The sequence below is a fragment of the Argopecten irradians genome, chromosome 7 (genome assembly GCF_041381155.1).
Source record: "Argopecten irradians isolate NY chromosome 7, Ai_NY, whole genome shotgun sequence".
NCBI lineage: Eukaryota > Metazoa > Mollusca > Bivalvia > Pectinida > Pectinidae > Argopecten > Argopecten irradians.
In genome coordinates, this window is record NC_091140.1 from 14447580 (window position 1) to 14465026 (window position 17447).

The following is a 17447-nucleotide window of genomic DNA, read 5'->3' on the forward strand; positions in this document are numbered from 1 at the left end:
AAAAAATAAATACATTTTTTACCACAGTTAAAAACCCAATCTTTATATTATTTTATCCCATAACTATGCATGTTTCACAATAGAAAACCCATGTGATAAATTCCATAGCAGTTGGTTATCATTTATGTTTACATACTCCAGTGTGTTAACACCTACATGTACGACGCCTCTGATTGGTCAACTACAAGATCTCTTGATTCCGATTGGCTCTCAACTTCAGGCTACTTTTCATAGCGCATTTTCTTTTGAATAGCATTGCATTTAATGTTTATAAGGTAGTTGCATATACAAAGTATTAAACAATAGAATATTGGCTCTCTATTTAGGCACTATATTTAATGGCAGAAAGATATCACTACATATTGTATTTTGGTTAGACTGGTTCCCGCCTCAGTTACCTCCCTTGCGTACGCTTCACTGAGGACCGGTAGCGAGTAGCCATCTTGAGTGAGAATTCCTACTCCAGAGTGCGCATCATTTCTGCGCATGATATGTCATCATGGAGACGGCTACTTCCGTTAAGAGAAATAACGTCATTAACGTCGTTCCTATGAGCACCCTAAACTCTGTTAGCACGAAATGATTTCAAAACTGAAAACCTAATTTTACTTTTGTTTATATATCGTTCAAATAAATTATTTATTCTTTACGTTACGATCTGTCGCTTCGCGCGTAAAGGGGTTTCCCACGTCTAAAAAAAGTGATGCCAGCGAACCGGATATGTAGATTGACCAATCAAAAAAATCATCATGGTTACCCGCTACCGGTCCCTAGTGAGCGGAGCGCAGCCTGGCGGAGAGTAGAGAACTAAGGGAAGGGAACCAGTCTATATTTTGGTAAGTTTCACTGAATGAAGACAAGAAAATGCTCACAAGGGTATAAATATAGAGTTAAAACTATGGGATAAATAAGTTCTCCAAAACGTGACTGTTGTTTATCATGTTTATCTAAACTCTCGTTAGTTAATTTTCATTTTTTTTCAAAATTTGAAAATTAACAAACTCGAGTTTGATAAACATGATAAACAATAGTAATTTGATAGGGAACCTCTATTAATCGCTTCGCGGGTTGTTAAAATCAAACAATAAAAGGGAAATTAATACAACTAAGTATAGCTTATTACAGTTTCGGATTGGCAAATGCGCAAATATTTCTTCTTCCGATCGAGTATCAAAGAGGGGATCGTGAATTTTTCCCGCGAAAGTTAACAACTAGGCATATTCAGTGCAGTGTATTTGAGTTTCACACTACATGCATGTATTTGTTAACTTTACTATAGAGGATTATTTTTGCATTTCATTATACATACCGACGATGATTTAAACCTGAACTTGATGTCGTTCTCCAAAACCGGACTATCATCATCTATAGTTATTGATATACTGTCCTCCTCCTTGTTGTGTGTGTACTGTAAATATAATTGAATTGTTATAATGATATCAACACAAGGGAAATTGGCCACTTTTATATCTTATTGGCTAACAAATCTACGTACAAACGTATATAAGTATTTGCAGTCATATTTTGAAAATCTTACAAATTTTTCGATTGCGGTCGAAACGACGCATTACAAAACCGAAACGGCATGACAGTAAATCCTTACATGTAAGCTGAAAGGTATGTCAAAACTTACTTTTTTGAACACATTGATGGTATTGCCTTAACTCAACGAAAACAATTCCTGCACTTTTAACTCTATGTGAACAAACTTTTAAACTATTTAATCAGTGAGACCCAATACGAAATCAATTAATCATATCCCAATAAATGTACGTGCTATGTTCATGTGCTTGTTATTGCTATGAGTTTTTAGTCTTTGCATATTACAGAGTTAGCTCCCTTGCGGATAGGTTCATTGAGACATCATGATTCTCGAAAACGTATGACGTTACTCTCGCAAACATATGACGTTACAATTAATACCTACCAAAACAAGGGTAGATAATTCTGAAATATGCAAATAAGAATTGATACTTACATCACATTTCTTATTATTGTGTAAGCTGCACTTGAACACGCCCCCTGATGATGGTACGTAAAACTCCATAGATAAATCTGATCCGTCGCCTTTACCTACACCTGAATGAGAAATTGAGAATGAGAAGTTTATACATGTATATAAACATTAATATAAAGTGTGATTTGGTTCAATAGCCTAGTAAAAGCAGTGGTCATTCATGGTCAAGGTCATAATGGATATCATTTGGTATCTTGATATTAAACTTTAGTTAATGTTTTACTGGGAACTGCCAAAAATCATAACCAGGAGTTGGGGAGATAAAGGTAAAACGTCATACACCTTATTGACTTAGCAACCATTCAACAAACAATGCTTAAATACAGCATGTTGGTAACGTTATAAGTTATAATTTTACTTAATGCAATATACAATCAAACCTTTATATTAAGACCACTCAAGGAACCGAGAAATAATGGTCTAGATTGCCAAGTAAATAATTTGTGTTGAAATTGACCATTTTAAACTCTGAGAAAGTCAGCTCATTTAATAGAACGAAAGTGGAATTGTGAAAACTTGCGAAACGCAGTTAATGCGTAAGAAGTGGTTTGAATGATATTTATGAAAACAAAATCATGAGCGAATGAGTAGTAATCCACAGCCAATCACAGGGGAAAACATCAATGATACAGCTATGACGTCGCGTTTTCCGCTTCGTTTTTTGTCCACAGGGGTACAAAGAAGCCAACGTAACAAAAACTACATTCTCCATATTAATAACGTTAATTACATATCAGAAATATCAATGGAACCCTTAGCTTCGACTAAACAAAATGCACAAAATAAAGTTAGACCTATTTAAAGCGACATGCCTGATTTATACTTCAAGCATGGTCATACCTTTTATTGACGTTATGTTGACGGTCTTTAGTTTTAAGTACCGGGCTGTAGGAAGGGTCCAATCCAGTTCCCACTTTATTTTCTCGTAATATTCCACATACCGGCACTAAAATTCAGAATTCGACTCTGGTTATTGAATTTACGCACTTCCCATCACCTTACTACAGTGCAGACGTGTTAAGTGTATCGATTACCCAATATAGGATGCGCTCTGCTTTCAGTAAACTGGTCTTTATTGCATATCGTTATATTTTGTCTATGTTGAAAAGATTGACGGTCGAACCGTTATTCTATCATCCATTTAGGATTACTTCTTGGAATAATTTCAATGGCAATGTATCCCGTCACAGTTCAGATAATCATGTTAAAGTCGGCTGTTATCAGATCAAATTTTAGATTGGATCGTACATTTCAAACGCATAAATAATTCAACGTCAATGAAGTTGATAAAATTTGATATAAAATTACCTCACCGTCATTAAATTCAATAGTGCAAACACCAAAATCAAATTTTATCTTAACAAGTGAATTGATGGCTGAAGCAGGACGCTTTACACTAAAATCCGAACTTTTCCGGTTAACTAGGACGAACCTAAACACGTCAGGAAAAGAAACTGTTCACACGTTTTAGAATTGTTAAAGAAAAAAACTCACAATACAGTGTGATAAAATGAAAAATAGTATAAAATCATTTTCTGTATTTTTATTTTCATTATTATGACTTACCTGACTAGGAGTTTCCAAGCCTTGGAAAACACTTCCTACATTTTCTTCTGTCTTCCTCTTTCCGAAAAAGTCCAGACTTTGCTGAAATATGACGGGAAAATCACTGTAGAAAACCTTTCCTATAATAACCAGGAGCAATGATCTATGTCCACATTATAAGAACGTTTAATTAAACTTTCCTTTTCTATCACATCATTTTAGGTAAACATAACCATAACTGAAAAGACAGACAAATGTCCAGAATGTTTAATATCCCTGAAGATGACAAATTATAACAGTTTTATAGCTAGTTAAAGTGTTTGTTCATTACAATGAAAACTTCATTACAGTATCTGCCTGTTGGCATTACCGGGTTGCTGGTGTGGGAAGATGAAGCGTTTGAATGATACTGGTCACGTTTGGTGTTCATGACCTAATTAAGAACTTTTCTTTGGGGAAATCATCATGAAACGGTTTAATTGTTTTTTTCTGTGTTATAATATAAAAGTCCGTAACAATCCATTCGTTTCCATAATTAACTGGACAAAAAACAACATTTGACAAATAGCTTCATAACCAACAACGAAAAACCTAACCTGATGCACAAAAATAAAACAAACTGGTGAAGAAGAAATATGTATTGGCTCGGGAATTCAGAAAATAACATAGGTAAAATAATGGTTAACCTAAGCACGCCCTATTAATTACGGCAAAGGTCAATTCAATCAAGAATGAGTTTGGGGCATGTCAGATAAACAGAAGAAAAACCACCGAGCTACGACCAGTGTCTGTCCACGCACCAAGTGTGATTCGAACTCGCAACCTAGCAATGTAGGGTAAACCACTCGGCTAGTCCGCTTAACCTGCCTATATTATTAGACTTTGTTTGCCTATATATTAGGCAAAACAATTAAAAAAAACAACTAATAATAATGGCAGGTTTATCGGACTACCACTCGGCCACCGCGGCCCCAAAGGATATATGAAGACATGAAAATATATGACTAAAAAGAGACACATTCTCGCATATCTCCATGTAGAACAGGAGCTGTCGGAGAACAGCAAAGCTCGCCTATTCAGAAGAAGTTGATGTTCAAGTATTTACTATTTAAACATGGAAATATGACAAATTAACAGACTCAAAAACCCCCTAAAGGGCTCCAAATTGGTTGTATTATCACTTTCAGCATCCATACACATTAGGAAAATAAAATCATAAACATTTATGATGACTTAAGCTTAAACAATAGACAAAATAGAAACTTGCTCAAAAACTTTAACATGGAAATATGACAAATTAACAGACTCAAAAAAACCCTAAAGGGCCCCAAATTGGTTGTATTATCACGTTCAGCATCCATACACATTACTAAAAAAATCATAAACATTTATGATGACTTAAGCTTAAACAATTGACGAAACAGAAACTTGCTCAAAAACTTTAACGTGAAATTGGACGCCAACGCTGACGCCGACGCCGACGCCGACGCCGGGGTGACAACATTAGCTCCCCCTATTCTTCGAATAGGCGAGCTAAAAATATGTCAAACAAACTACACAGAAGCCACACCGGGACGCACCAGCGCACATTTAATCAAGAGTGATAGTACATGTGATAAAATACTTTCTGGCAAGTTCTGCATTAACTAATGAATCGTCTATGTCGTATGCTTTACTTAAGAGTCATACACGCCATTCCACGTTACCGTCAAATGAGTATCCCTCAGATATTTGTATACACTATGTCTACATGCATCTTCATTACAGGCAATGAGACCGCCAACCACACTTGATCATAAGCACTCGACCCGAACAACTGACAAATATATAACAGGATTCCCTCTCTGTTATTTAATATTAAAGTACCATGTCTTCATTTACTACTTGGAATCGATATGTTGGGGTATTTTGATCGATGGTGCAAAAATATTTTTGTTGATTGTGTGAAAAACGTCGGTTTCCTTCGCGAAGATTCTGGCTGTGTGTAAGTACAAAATCGAAGATAATTTTACAATTAGTGTGTTGGCTTTGGTGTAAACACAGAGGCCGACTGATCAATGGTAGGCCAAACGATACACGGCAACTATTTAATTCTGGAACTATGATCTTACAACTGTCTAAAACGTAAACGTAATAGTGGTATTTCATTACCTTATTTCCTCATTGGATCCAAGTTCTCAACAAATCTATCATTTTCGAGAATTTTAAATGCATTTCGTATCACATCGTGAAACATGCCATCTTTCGATGGTAATGATATCGCTCGATAATGATGGAAATGGTATTAAATCATAGCGATTATTTGTGATTTTCGATAACGGCTAATACCGTCATCAGGACACATATCATACATACATATATGATTACGAGATAATGGTTTTAGTTAATTCCATTCCATATTTTGCTTTTAATTTTTATTGCCTTTTGATTTATTCTGAATTTTTTAATATTTATTTTGAAGTTCAGTTTATAGAGTTCACTGGTAATATTTTATTGGTTTAACATCGAACGGTGGAGACCAAAATTAATCATTATTTTTTGTGAAATAATTGGGGACAATTATGTTGGATATTGTCAATATGGCGCCTGTGTGCTACGTGTGTTCCTATTAAAGCTACAGAAATCCAGATAATTAGTCCTAGACTGAGGAAAAAAACTGTGGAGCAAACCCCTTTGGGGGTAACAATGGATGTCATGACCGGAAAAAAATCGATTCCTTTTTATTACAGTTAGAATAAAGATGTGTCATTGTGGAAAAAAATCTAGTAGTACGATGCCACATGATGATTGATTTGAGGGTAACTTTACACCGAATCAAAAACTTATCGTAGCTCGCTGTGAGTACAGCTTCACCAGATTTACTGGTTGACACAAACTATGCTATTAGAGCAGTACGTTATGAACAATCAATATCACGACAGGACCTTGACCTCTGAGCGAATGATACGCATTAGTACCTGGACTTCGGTGAATAGCTCTGTTTGTATAAGCCAAGTACAGATCATCGTTCCAGTTTGTCCCTTCCCTCCTTTGCAATGGACGGCGATGACGTTTTTCTCATCAGCAGTCAGCCATTCTCGTACGTCCAGGCAAAACGCCATTATATCTCTGTGGGTGTAATACAATGTAGACAAAATGAGAAAACCTATCATATATGGAGTAGAAATGATACAAAAAATGATAAGTAATATGTGATAAAGTAGTGCGAAAATAACGTTTTATTTAAAAATTACATGTCTGTCAGAGTAGGTAAATTTTGACATACGATAAAGAAAGATAAACATAACCTAGAAAACTGCAATCTGATTAAAATCATATTTTGATTCTCACGCCGTTCCGGTAACAGAGAGGAGGTTTACCGGACCGACGTGAAATCTAGATATGGTTTTAATCAGACTGCAGAAAACTGACGTCTATGAGAAAGGTTTCCACAACTAAGTGGTGCTTAGGGGCAGTAAATGTGGCAAACTGCCTCAAGGTCTTTAATTTGATTTAGAAATTGAAGTCCTTTCGTAATAGCTTTTCGAAAATGGTGCCGTTAACCCCAAAGTCTTATATATCATTTTCCACTGAAATTGAACCCCTTAATGTTCCAAAATGTCATTTGTTTAGTTCTCGCACCCCTTCGACGTGATTGTGTTTACTTGTACTCCATTGAAGTGACTCAGACCATCCCCATATAATCATTGTCATTGATCAGATTCCTAAAAATGATTGACTTTCCAAAAACCCTACTTTACCATTTTGACTAATATTGATGAAATCGAATGATTTTTAAACTTTGACCCCTGAAGGGCTATAGTGACCATCTAGGATTTCTCAGGCAGAAACATGCAAATCTACATAATACCAGCAATTACCGTGTGGAATAAATGAAAAGCCCTCCCGGTTAATGAGGAAATCTCTGGAAACCAACAGCGTACGTGCGGAGAGACAGACAGACACAAGGACATAGTTATTTATACAAGACTCGCTCTTGCATTTCTTATAAATATTTTAATACTTAAAAAAATCATTTTTTTCAGTACAGAACAAAATTTGTTTTCCAAGAAACTTACTTTAATCTAGGGACATTGTGATCATCAATCTTCACCTTGCGTACTTGTTTGTGAAATATAGATCTATCATAGTTGAGTTCACCTAAAACAGAAAAAGATGATTGATTGTTGTTGCAGATATCTTGTTTAAATAACTCAACTTAATTAGCATGACAAATTATATCATTAAACCACTTTACGTGAATCAACAACCTTTATAAAGTGTGCTTAAGCGAGAGATTTCTATATCAAGATTAATCACAGTTCGATATCATATGTTATCTATATGTGACTACTGATTAACTCAAATACAATTTTATCAATAATGTTTTATTTCTGTACTGAATTTTAAAACAGTTTCTTCAATAAAATGTGTGCTCTCCGCCTGAACGTGACGCTCAATCCAATTGCAAAGAAATAGTGTTCGTAATCAAAATCGTTAGTAACTTTACTTTCCAATATTTGAAATTTAGCCTATTTGTATGCGGGCACCTAATCTTAAACATTATCTACTAGAGTGAAATAAGCATGGAATGTTAGAACATGAACATAAAAATTATTAAATATCGACTTTGGATAACCAGGTTAATATGATAGAATGTTAACCGAATTAACAAGTTTCAATACCTTATGAGGAAATACTCACTACAGAGGTCATAGACGCGATAGTGGTCCGTGTGCTTGGTGTCGAGGAATTTAGCTACGGCCTAGATAATGAAAGGAAACACATATAGACATGTTTACATTTTCTGTAAATATCATACAATAAAGTCATGTTTTAAGGGGGAAATTAGACATAATATCCGATTCATGACGTTTTAAAGCTAATTTTGATGTTAAGCATGTTCTTCCACTCTTTAGCGGACTCACCATCCTCTAAAATGTTTCGGTCGGTACCGTGCATTTTATAAGGTTTTAATTTTACGGTATCTTTTTCTTGTTGGTATTGAAATGGTGCATAGTTGATTTCACCACTTCCTGTACTTCATGATTGACGATTTTTGACCATCTAGAAAAGTATGGCAAGAAAGATTGAAGGCAAAATAAGCGTAACTTATAAATATGGTATGCTAAAAGAAAAGAAAAGAGAAACATGAAATGTTTATCTGTTATATGTTCATATTCTTTACGGATGGTAAGGAATATAGTCAAAACATAAATAGTGTTAGGATCAATATGGATATTTATTTTTCAATCCTGCAGAATTGTTATCACGGAAAATAATCTAGGTATTTATTTCCCAGTACACCCAGGGTATCTTTTCTCTATAACACCGTTATGAGTTGACATAGATTAACCCCGACCCCATCTTTTCGGTGCTCGAATTGAAAATTTAATGGTATATATAGCGATTGTTGAATTGAGATGAATTTCGTAACTGTATTAGAACCGTATAAACAAAATAATTTTTCAACTGAAATGAATATCAAATCATGCCAAGAAGAAGACAAATTAAAAAAAGATGCCATAAGAATAAAATGAGAAAGGAAAAAAAAGAGAAAAGGAAAAATCCCATTCCATTCTCAGGATAGGGTGCGCATTAACCAAAAAACGGGAAACAAACTAACAATAGTAATGAAACAAATGCAAACTATTGATTCAATATTATAAGGTAGATTTTTTAGTTCTAATATAAACATGACCTATGACAAACCATTTATCCGTTTTTAGATTCCATGATTATTTTATTCTGATTTTATCACGGCAAACATAGGATCAATTAGTAAATCAACATATTAAAGCATGAGTTGATTAAAACAACGAGTAATAATGAATGAAAATAATAAAACAATCCTTATGTTACAGATAGACTCAATTAAAATTACTTATAGGTTTTCTATTCTTAAAGATGCCTATGGTACATGCGTAAGCATTGCTTCATTCCATATCGGATATAGTGCCACGGAATTTTTTCGGGATGCAATTCATATTTTTAACTTGACGTAAAATTAGAAGCTCATACTTTTCAATGGTGGTAATGATGTTAAGTTTGTAACTTTTATAACTGAAGAAAACTACTAAATCGTCTGCTCCTGTTTTTGATAGTGAAAAAATACCATTTGTCAGCGGTGAAGCATCTTTAAATAGACTTTTTATGCAATTATGCACTCTCTTACATGGATTTTACGATATGTTTGTGGTTAATGGTCTAATCATTATTATGAGAGTCCTGCTAAGATGTTAAGCCCTATATTTGGATGGGTTTGTTTATTTAACAGCAATAGTCATTTAAAGATATGCCAGGTATTAGATGGTGGAGGAAAACCGAAGTACCCGGAGAAAAACCATCTTAAACGGTCATTACAAGGACTTGCAACTGCAACTATATGGGATTCATAATCCTAAAACGACTCGCATTATTAGTGATGCAGTGGACCATTATCGAACAGTGATATGTTGGGACATCTTAAAATCCTCCACTCGAACACCGTGGCCTCATAACATACATGTACAATATTTCAATATTATTCTGACAAATATTCATTAAACAATCAAACACTTTACATGATATGCTAATTATTTTTGCCATATTAGCATAAAGATATTAACAAATTATGTTTTTTTATCATTTGTCATATTCTGCTTTTTTATACAAATTCACGTGTCAATGTCGTGGATGTCTATACTATACTTATATAAGACATTTCACCTGGATCACCGGTAGAGCTATTCTAAGCACACCCTCACTTAGATTTCCACATATTTTCACCGAATTGCAAATACATGTCTAACTAACAGAAAAAAATATGCCCTGTTCCTCTTTGAACTTTCTTTGACATTCCAATGTGGCCAGAAAGCGACCTTTTCTACATGATATTTCAGGCAGAAAGTTTAAAGGTAACTTAGTGATTTTTCTTAGTAGGATCCTTTCGTTCGTGTGTTAAAGGTGTGTTTTTGTTTGTGTACGAGTTTCATTTTTCTTCATTATCTAAGAAATTACGAAATAGTTAACACAAATGCTTAATGTTGATTGCCATGATGTCTCACGACATTTGCAGGTTGTTACTTAGAAAGAGACATAGAGAGATTTGATACACTCGTAGTCGTGTCATTCATATCATAAAAAGTATTCAAGATAGGAGAGTTTACTAAATATTTTATATTCGACCTCGAAGTTAGCATGGCAATGTTGTTATCAAAGTTAGTCATGGATGACATGGTATTTATAATTTTAATTTTGTAATCAAACCTTCGAATGAATATCTACGAGCTGATTTTTTCACTACCACATATTGAAGTCGGACAGGTCAATCATGTTCTAATTTGGCAATATTGTTCTATGACTATATTCTAATAGATTAAAGGTAAACAAACATCAACAATCCGTGTTTCATTTCCAGTTCAACAGTGATGGACTACTTTGAAATGATTTACACTACAAAGTACTTCTTCTAACAGTTAAGAGCTTCAATGGTGTGTAACATCTCATGGAGAAGGGTCGTATGCTGTATGAAAAATGGCATTCAGTTTGAGGTTGGGTGCTGCACAGAGGGATTGGAGAAGATGTCACAATACACATACTTACAACTAACTGTTTCATATGTTCCGACTATAATAGAATACCATATTATATAAAGATATCTATGACAGGGGAGGGGTTCAGAGGAATATTTGATGAACATCAAGGCTACGAAGATGGACCAACAACATGCAGGATGGGTCGTTATATTAAGCAGGAAAAGCAGTTTTATTTCCTATTTTATCGTTCATAATTGTGGTAGGAATGAATTAGAATTTTAAAATTGGTAGAAAATATTTTTGTACACATTTGTCTGATCTCAATACAGTAAAACCTCTCATAGCGACCACTTCTGTATAAAGACCACCTCATTATTTAATATGACAACTTTTCTATGGTCCCAAATAACCGATTTCAACACAATTAAATTCAACCTGTGTTTAAAGACCACTTGGCTATAACGACCACTTCCCCTCTGTACCTTGGTCGTTATAGTCAGGTTTGATTACTTATTCAGTTTAAGTAATAGGTTCATATTGTTTTGAATGTTTATAGATACGAGATGAATAACTCCATAATTTAACAAATTAAAAACATGTTATACAAATGTCGGGCAGAAATATGAAAATTTGGCAAAATCTGAAATTTCAATCCATGCTTACCTATTAAGCAGATTTTGTAATGGAGATGATTAGATACAGGAGGAAGCTTATGTGTTAATATATATTGAAAAAAGAATAATATGATACATAATTATTATAAATATATAATGTACCGTCAACCACTTTATTCTCGTGTACAAACTATTCCGCGTCTTCGTTTTTTCAATTCATTAATTCGAAAACAAAGGGTTCTTGCTGGCGTGTGTACATCTCTGTAACGCTTTAAAGGGACAATTCAGTCTAATGGAACATTAAATTTGTACATACATCGGAAAAACCCAGTTCTATAGGAAATTTGATCAGTCGGTTTTACTGTCATATGCTAGAAAAGCCCATGGTGGTAAAATGCGTGTGAAATGTGGTAAAATGCGTGTGAAATGTTCAAACTCACTCGCTGTCTGCCATTACACATCTAGAACTGCTCAAATCGCTCTGACAGTAGTGTGTTTACCTTATTATGTGAATTGTCTTGCCTGAAAAATCATTTTATCACCTCCACAGTGGTTATGTAGTTCATTTTTTAACGTGCGTGACTTTGGCTCGGATATGGGTACAGCGTACATATTGTACTTGCTTAATCGTATTGATCAACGATTTGTAATTACAACGGTATCAATTAAAATGCTAAACAATGACGTAGAATTTGTCAATATTTTATGTTATGTGTTTCATAAGAAATGTAAAACAATACATTTATGCCATAGTTTGCTTCTTAGTTCTGGAAAAGAATTAGCCTGAGTATATTGTCCCTTTAACTAATGCAATATTTGAATTCGCGTTTGAGCTCTCTCGCGAAATAACGTTAAATAACGCGAGAATTAGTACCTCGCGAAAATAATGTGGTCCACAGTAAAATACATTGAACGACAACCAGTACAGGCGATATCAAATAAACCAATAAAGCTATTCACAAAGTTATATATACAAATGTACTAGGTACAACTAAAGTAAAAAAGCCGATTAATATATTTTCAGTTATGATTAATACAAAAAGTACGCCGGGCTTACCCGGATAGGATTTCTGTACATGGCTCGGACACCAGTGGAAGGGAAGGACATCGCTATGACGCGATCTGAAATAAGACAGCAACACATTCTGATATTGCCATAGATTAAGTCATCACGTGAAGCTGAAATACAAAGAGAAAATATTATAGGAGCGACTAGTATAGACCAATGCAAGATACAGCGCATCGTCATTGGACAGCGACTTGTATGTGGTAAACTACGTTAGAAGGTCAGACGCCTTAATGGCTTACAACTACAACCCCACCCGTAAAGTTGGCATTTGTATCTTTTTTATCACAAAATTCATCTGATATCCAGTGCTTTCGTAATATAATATAGAGTGCTTTTCATTGGCTGGAAGCGTATTGACATGAAATCAGGACAAAATAGTACTTTATTATTGCAACCTTTTTGACCTTGAGACCGTTCGAAATGTAGGTTGTTGTAGTTATGTGACATTTGTGTTTATTTCATATGAGATAATATCAAATGAGTCTTGGCGAGCAAAAAGTAATACTTCGAGAGGAGTCTAATAAAATGTTATTTTAAGATGTTATATGCAAGTATTTCTTATGATTGTTTCCCTGAAGCTGCTCATAAAAATGAATTTTGAGCCATAGAAGAAAAGATCAGTCGACATATACTGAATAATCTGGTTTGATTTTCTTCTGTTCCTTTTGATTTCTGTGAATATCTGCATTACTGTTCATATGTCCTTGAATTGAGTGTGGTATTCATAATATTCAAAATATGTGTACCATAAACATGTTTGGAAATTCAAATGTCATCGGGACATAAACCGTAGAAATGACTAAAATTGTAGCTAAATAGACATCTTGATCGACATCGTGGTCTAATGACGTTCACTTTATACAATTATGTCTTAGAGTAAAAACAACTTCCGTGGAGCTTCGGCACTTAATCACCCTTCACATCCTGCTAGTTATTCATATAAACATTAGCAAAACGTAAAGGCACACTCTCGTTTTCCTGAAATTTCCAAACGAATAAAGTAATAGGTTCCATAACTGCATGGAGCTATACATATATCTGGCCATGTCAATCCATTCAGTGTGATATATAGACATGTAATTAGAGACCACCGCGGTATATTCTATTGATTTAAGCATGTTGAATCTATCACAATGATGAATTATTTATTGTTTATTTCACATTGACCTACATGTGGTGTTCTTAACTTGTATCACATTCTATACGGTGATTTGGATGTCTATTATAAAACATTGGATACATTCTGTATATTGCCATTATTGTACACGTAACGGGTATCGCTTATTATTCTCGAATGTATAGTTTTAGTCGGCTTCTGTGTATTTCCGTCGGTCCCCTTACAAAACAATGTTTAAGAAAATTATGTATTACCGTGTCTTTTACGTGGGTCATAATTTTCGCGAATCTGACTTAACACGAGAAAATTTAATTTTAGCAGTTTTAAATCTTCGAGATCTGGCTTTCATGCTCTATATGACTATCAATATATTTATAAATATTTCGCGGATAAAATTTTGGCGATCATAGCCTTGTCCTGTGAAATTCCGAAAAAAATCATGCTCGAGAAAATAACGAATATAGTTCCACGGTATATTTTCTGTTAGTAAATCGATAATAGATCTGTCTCAAAATTCTTTTATTGTATTGCATTTTTAATATTTTTTTTTTGCGTGAGCAAAATAGTACCCAATATTATTTTTGCAAGCAAAACGTCTGTAATCTTCAGAATTCTTCAAACCATTACAATACCAAACGTATTAACATGTTTTGTTATTTATCCCCTGAGTACATCCACCAGACTACGCCGATTTCTCGCTTGTGTTGACCTCAGTCACAGACAAAACAACGTCTAAGCATGCAATAGTGTTTAACGATTGACTCAATTTATTATCTTTGGCGGACATGTGTAGTAATTTCTTTCCTTTAATTGATTTTTATGTGGTCCGACCGGACCTCACTCGCTTATCACTGACCATGCCTAGCACGCAACAAAACCTGGTTGCTGAAAACTAATATATTATTGAATGCACTATTATTTCGTGGTGGGCTCTGTCATGAGTTCCTTCTAAATTAGAGATAGTGTTACAAAATATAGTAGTTTCTAAGATACTAATGAATATTAGACATGATACAATAATCATCATTCTATTTTATCCAGATCGAAAGCATCCAGGTTGACACATGGATTTTCATTTTACTGTAAAAAGCATTCATAGGTACTTTACAGAATTGTCATCAGTTACATGTACTGGGATAATAGGTCCGAAAATAAATGTGAAGTTTAAGGAAATCGATACCATAGCGGTGGTCAAGATCGTTTGTTAACTTCCAGAGTCTATTGAAGATAAAATCCCGATTTCAACGAAAGCGGTGATTTACGACGTACAAACCCAGCAAATGTTGAAGTCATTTACGCTTTCGAATGGCTGGAAAAAGGTCAAGGTTGAGTTTAAAGTGGACAACTCACTAGTTCTATTATTGCAGCGATTTACCATGCAGTATTGCAAAGGCAAACGGCGAATTTACACGTTTAGAATTGTAGGCAGATAGTGTCTAACCTATAAATGCAGATGTTATCGTCAAATTGTACCTTTTGTAGACCAGAAAATTCTCAAACTAGAATGTTAACTAAAGCTTTCATTTATCTGTTTTTGTAGCAAAGGTCAGGGTCAAAAGCTCCTCTTTCTGTGACTAGAAGACGCTAAGACTGGGTTTCTATTGTCGACAGTAAATTAACTTCTGAATTGTATAAAAAATGGCTATGCCGAACTTTCTCAATAACCTTTTTGAAACGTCAAAGTTCGAGATTCTAGCTTGATAATGGTCAAATTTCTAGGTCGATTGTTAACTTACTACGATGTAGTTGGGTATCAAAGGTCAGGTCGAATGTTCTCATGTAATAGTGTTTAAATCTAAAGATAAAATTCACGTACCAGTTACGTAGCAAATGTCAAGGTCGAATCCCTCTTTCCTATATCGTTGTTTGTTTTGTGCCCTCATTTGTCGCGTGGCTTCTTGGAAATGTCTGTACTCTGATGACATGATATAGATTCCACGTGCGATCCGGATAATCCGTAAAAATCGCCCAGCAACGCCTAATCTGAATTTTAAAAATGGTCATTACCATTCCGGACATAATCATGTATGAAATACAGCAGGCTTATATACATAACAGAAAGTCAACAGGTAATGCTAACTGTAAGATCGATATTGTTTTAATGGTCCCATATGGACAGTATGCACTGGGAAATATATGTTTTGAGATATTATCTCCATCACAAGGTCAGATAGATTAAGATTTTACAAGAAGTCTATGTGCGGATTATTTTATTTCTCTTCCGCGGCTTTGTATACGGGAAAAGTGATAATGAAATAAAGACCACATTTCACGAAACTTCAAACAAGTCTTGTATTTACGAAACTGCAATAATCTTTATTGCGATCCCTTGACGCCGCTGTCCGTGTATATCTATTCTGTATAATTACGAAAGACATTGACAAGGACAGTGACAACGAATAACACTACTTCTCACGAATTACCAATCAAATCTGATATTTACGATCTCATATTACTCTTTATTGCGATTTCGTCACTACCTTGTCCCTGAACACCTATCGCGTATAATTACGAAGAAGGAAATTACAATGCCACACGATACCACCTTGGGATGAGAGAACAGTTTTTGTTCATCGTTGCGTTGATTTTTATAGGATTTTCGACAACGAATTGAAGATGTTTATAGCGGATCTCACCTTGCATAGTCGCTGAAAGCTAGATCGATGATGAAGGTGGCGAAGACGACGAGCATGTCCAACATGTCTGCCCAGTGCATGAAGAATTTGTTACTGAAATAAGAAAATGCCGATTTCACAATGACCTGACATGAAAAATTTACTTTGACATTTTTGTATGCTTCTAAAATCAAGCAACAAATTTTAAGAGCGAGCTCGCTGTGATATAATAAAAATTAATGAAAATAATGGTATTTTGAGAATACCTTTAAATTTTGAGTCCTTGGTATCTATTTATAACAAAGCCTTTCCAATACCCGCCCGGGGCCATTGAGACCGACTGATTAAGATGTCCCGACATATTACAACCAGCTCACGGCCATTAAATTGCGAGTTCGAATACCACGCAGAGCAGTTGTTAGTATTGACCGTTGGTTGGTGTTTTTCCTCCGGGTACTCCACTTGCCTCCACGTTCTAAAACGTTAAATCAGATAAGCCAAATTAATACGAACCCTTTGTAGAATATTCTAAGAAATATTTCCAGCACGAAGTAACTGATGATGGTTCTGGACACGATTTCCAAGGCCAGGTGGTAGTGGACAGTATCCGGAGTGAGAAGGTCAGCAATGACCACACCAATGTCCACCAGGATGAGAAGAATCGTACAAAACCGGAAGTATACATGCTCCATCACTGATCCTATCCGCATCCGGATACGACTGGAAAATACATATATATTACATATAATATAGTATCATAGGTCTATAGTTTTGAAATGATATTTAATACCCGGATCCACCTTTATAAAATATCGCAAAGATGAGGGAAATCTCAAGTTATGCATTGTCTATGAGGAATTTAACGATTGGGGGAATTCTCAGACAATATATATCCTATAAGCAATATAACGATTGAGGGAATTCTCAGACAATATATTTCCTATAAGGAATATAACGATTGAGGGAATTCTCAG

The 17447-nt window shown here is 34.8% G+C and overlaps 1 protein-coding gene across 2 annotated transcripts in view; it reads right to left on the minus strand.

Annotated features, from left to right (window-relative positions):
- The window catches only part of LOC138327627 (phosphatidylinositol 3,4,5-trisphosphate 3-phosphatase TPTE2-like), a 31229-nt gene that overhangs the window by 2763 nt on the left and 11019 nt on the right, over positions 1–17447 (minus strand). The window contains exons 3-14 of one of the 2 annotated variants that reach the window (XM_069273888.1): positions 16987–17193; positions 16495–16587; positions 15675–15841; positions 12730–12794; positions 11126–11149; positions 8246–8306; positions 7621–7702; positions 6520–6670; positions 3584–3664; positions 2858–2963; positions 1979–2079; positions 1310–1408 (exon numbers count right to left, since the gene is read on the minus strand). In XM_069273888.1, coding sequence (XP_069129989.1) covers positions 1310–1408; positions 1979–2079; positions 2858–2963; positions 3584–3664; positions 6520–6670; positions 7621–7702; positions 8246–8306; positions 11126–11149; positions 12730–12794; positions 15675–15841; positions 16495–16587; positions 16987–17193 — 1237 coding nt within the window. The remainder of the gene's footprint in view (positions 1–1309; positions 1409–1978; positions 2080–2857; positions 2964–3583; positions 3665–6519; positions 6671–7620; positions 7703–8245; positions 8307–11125; positions 11150–12729; positions 12795–15674; positions 15842–16494; positions 16588–16986; positions 17194–17447) is intronic. The other variant, XM_069273889.1, reaches the window with a different exon arrangement.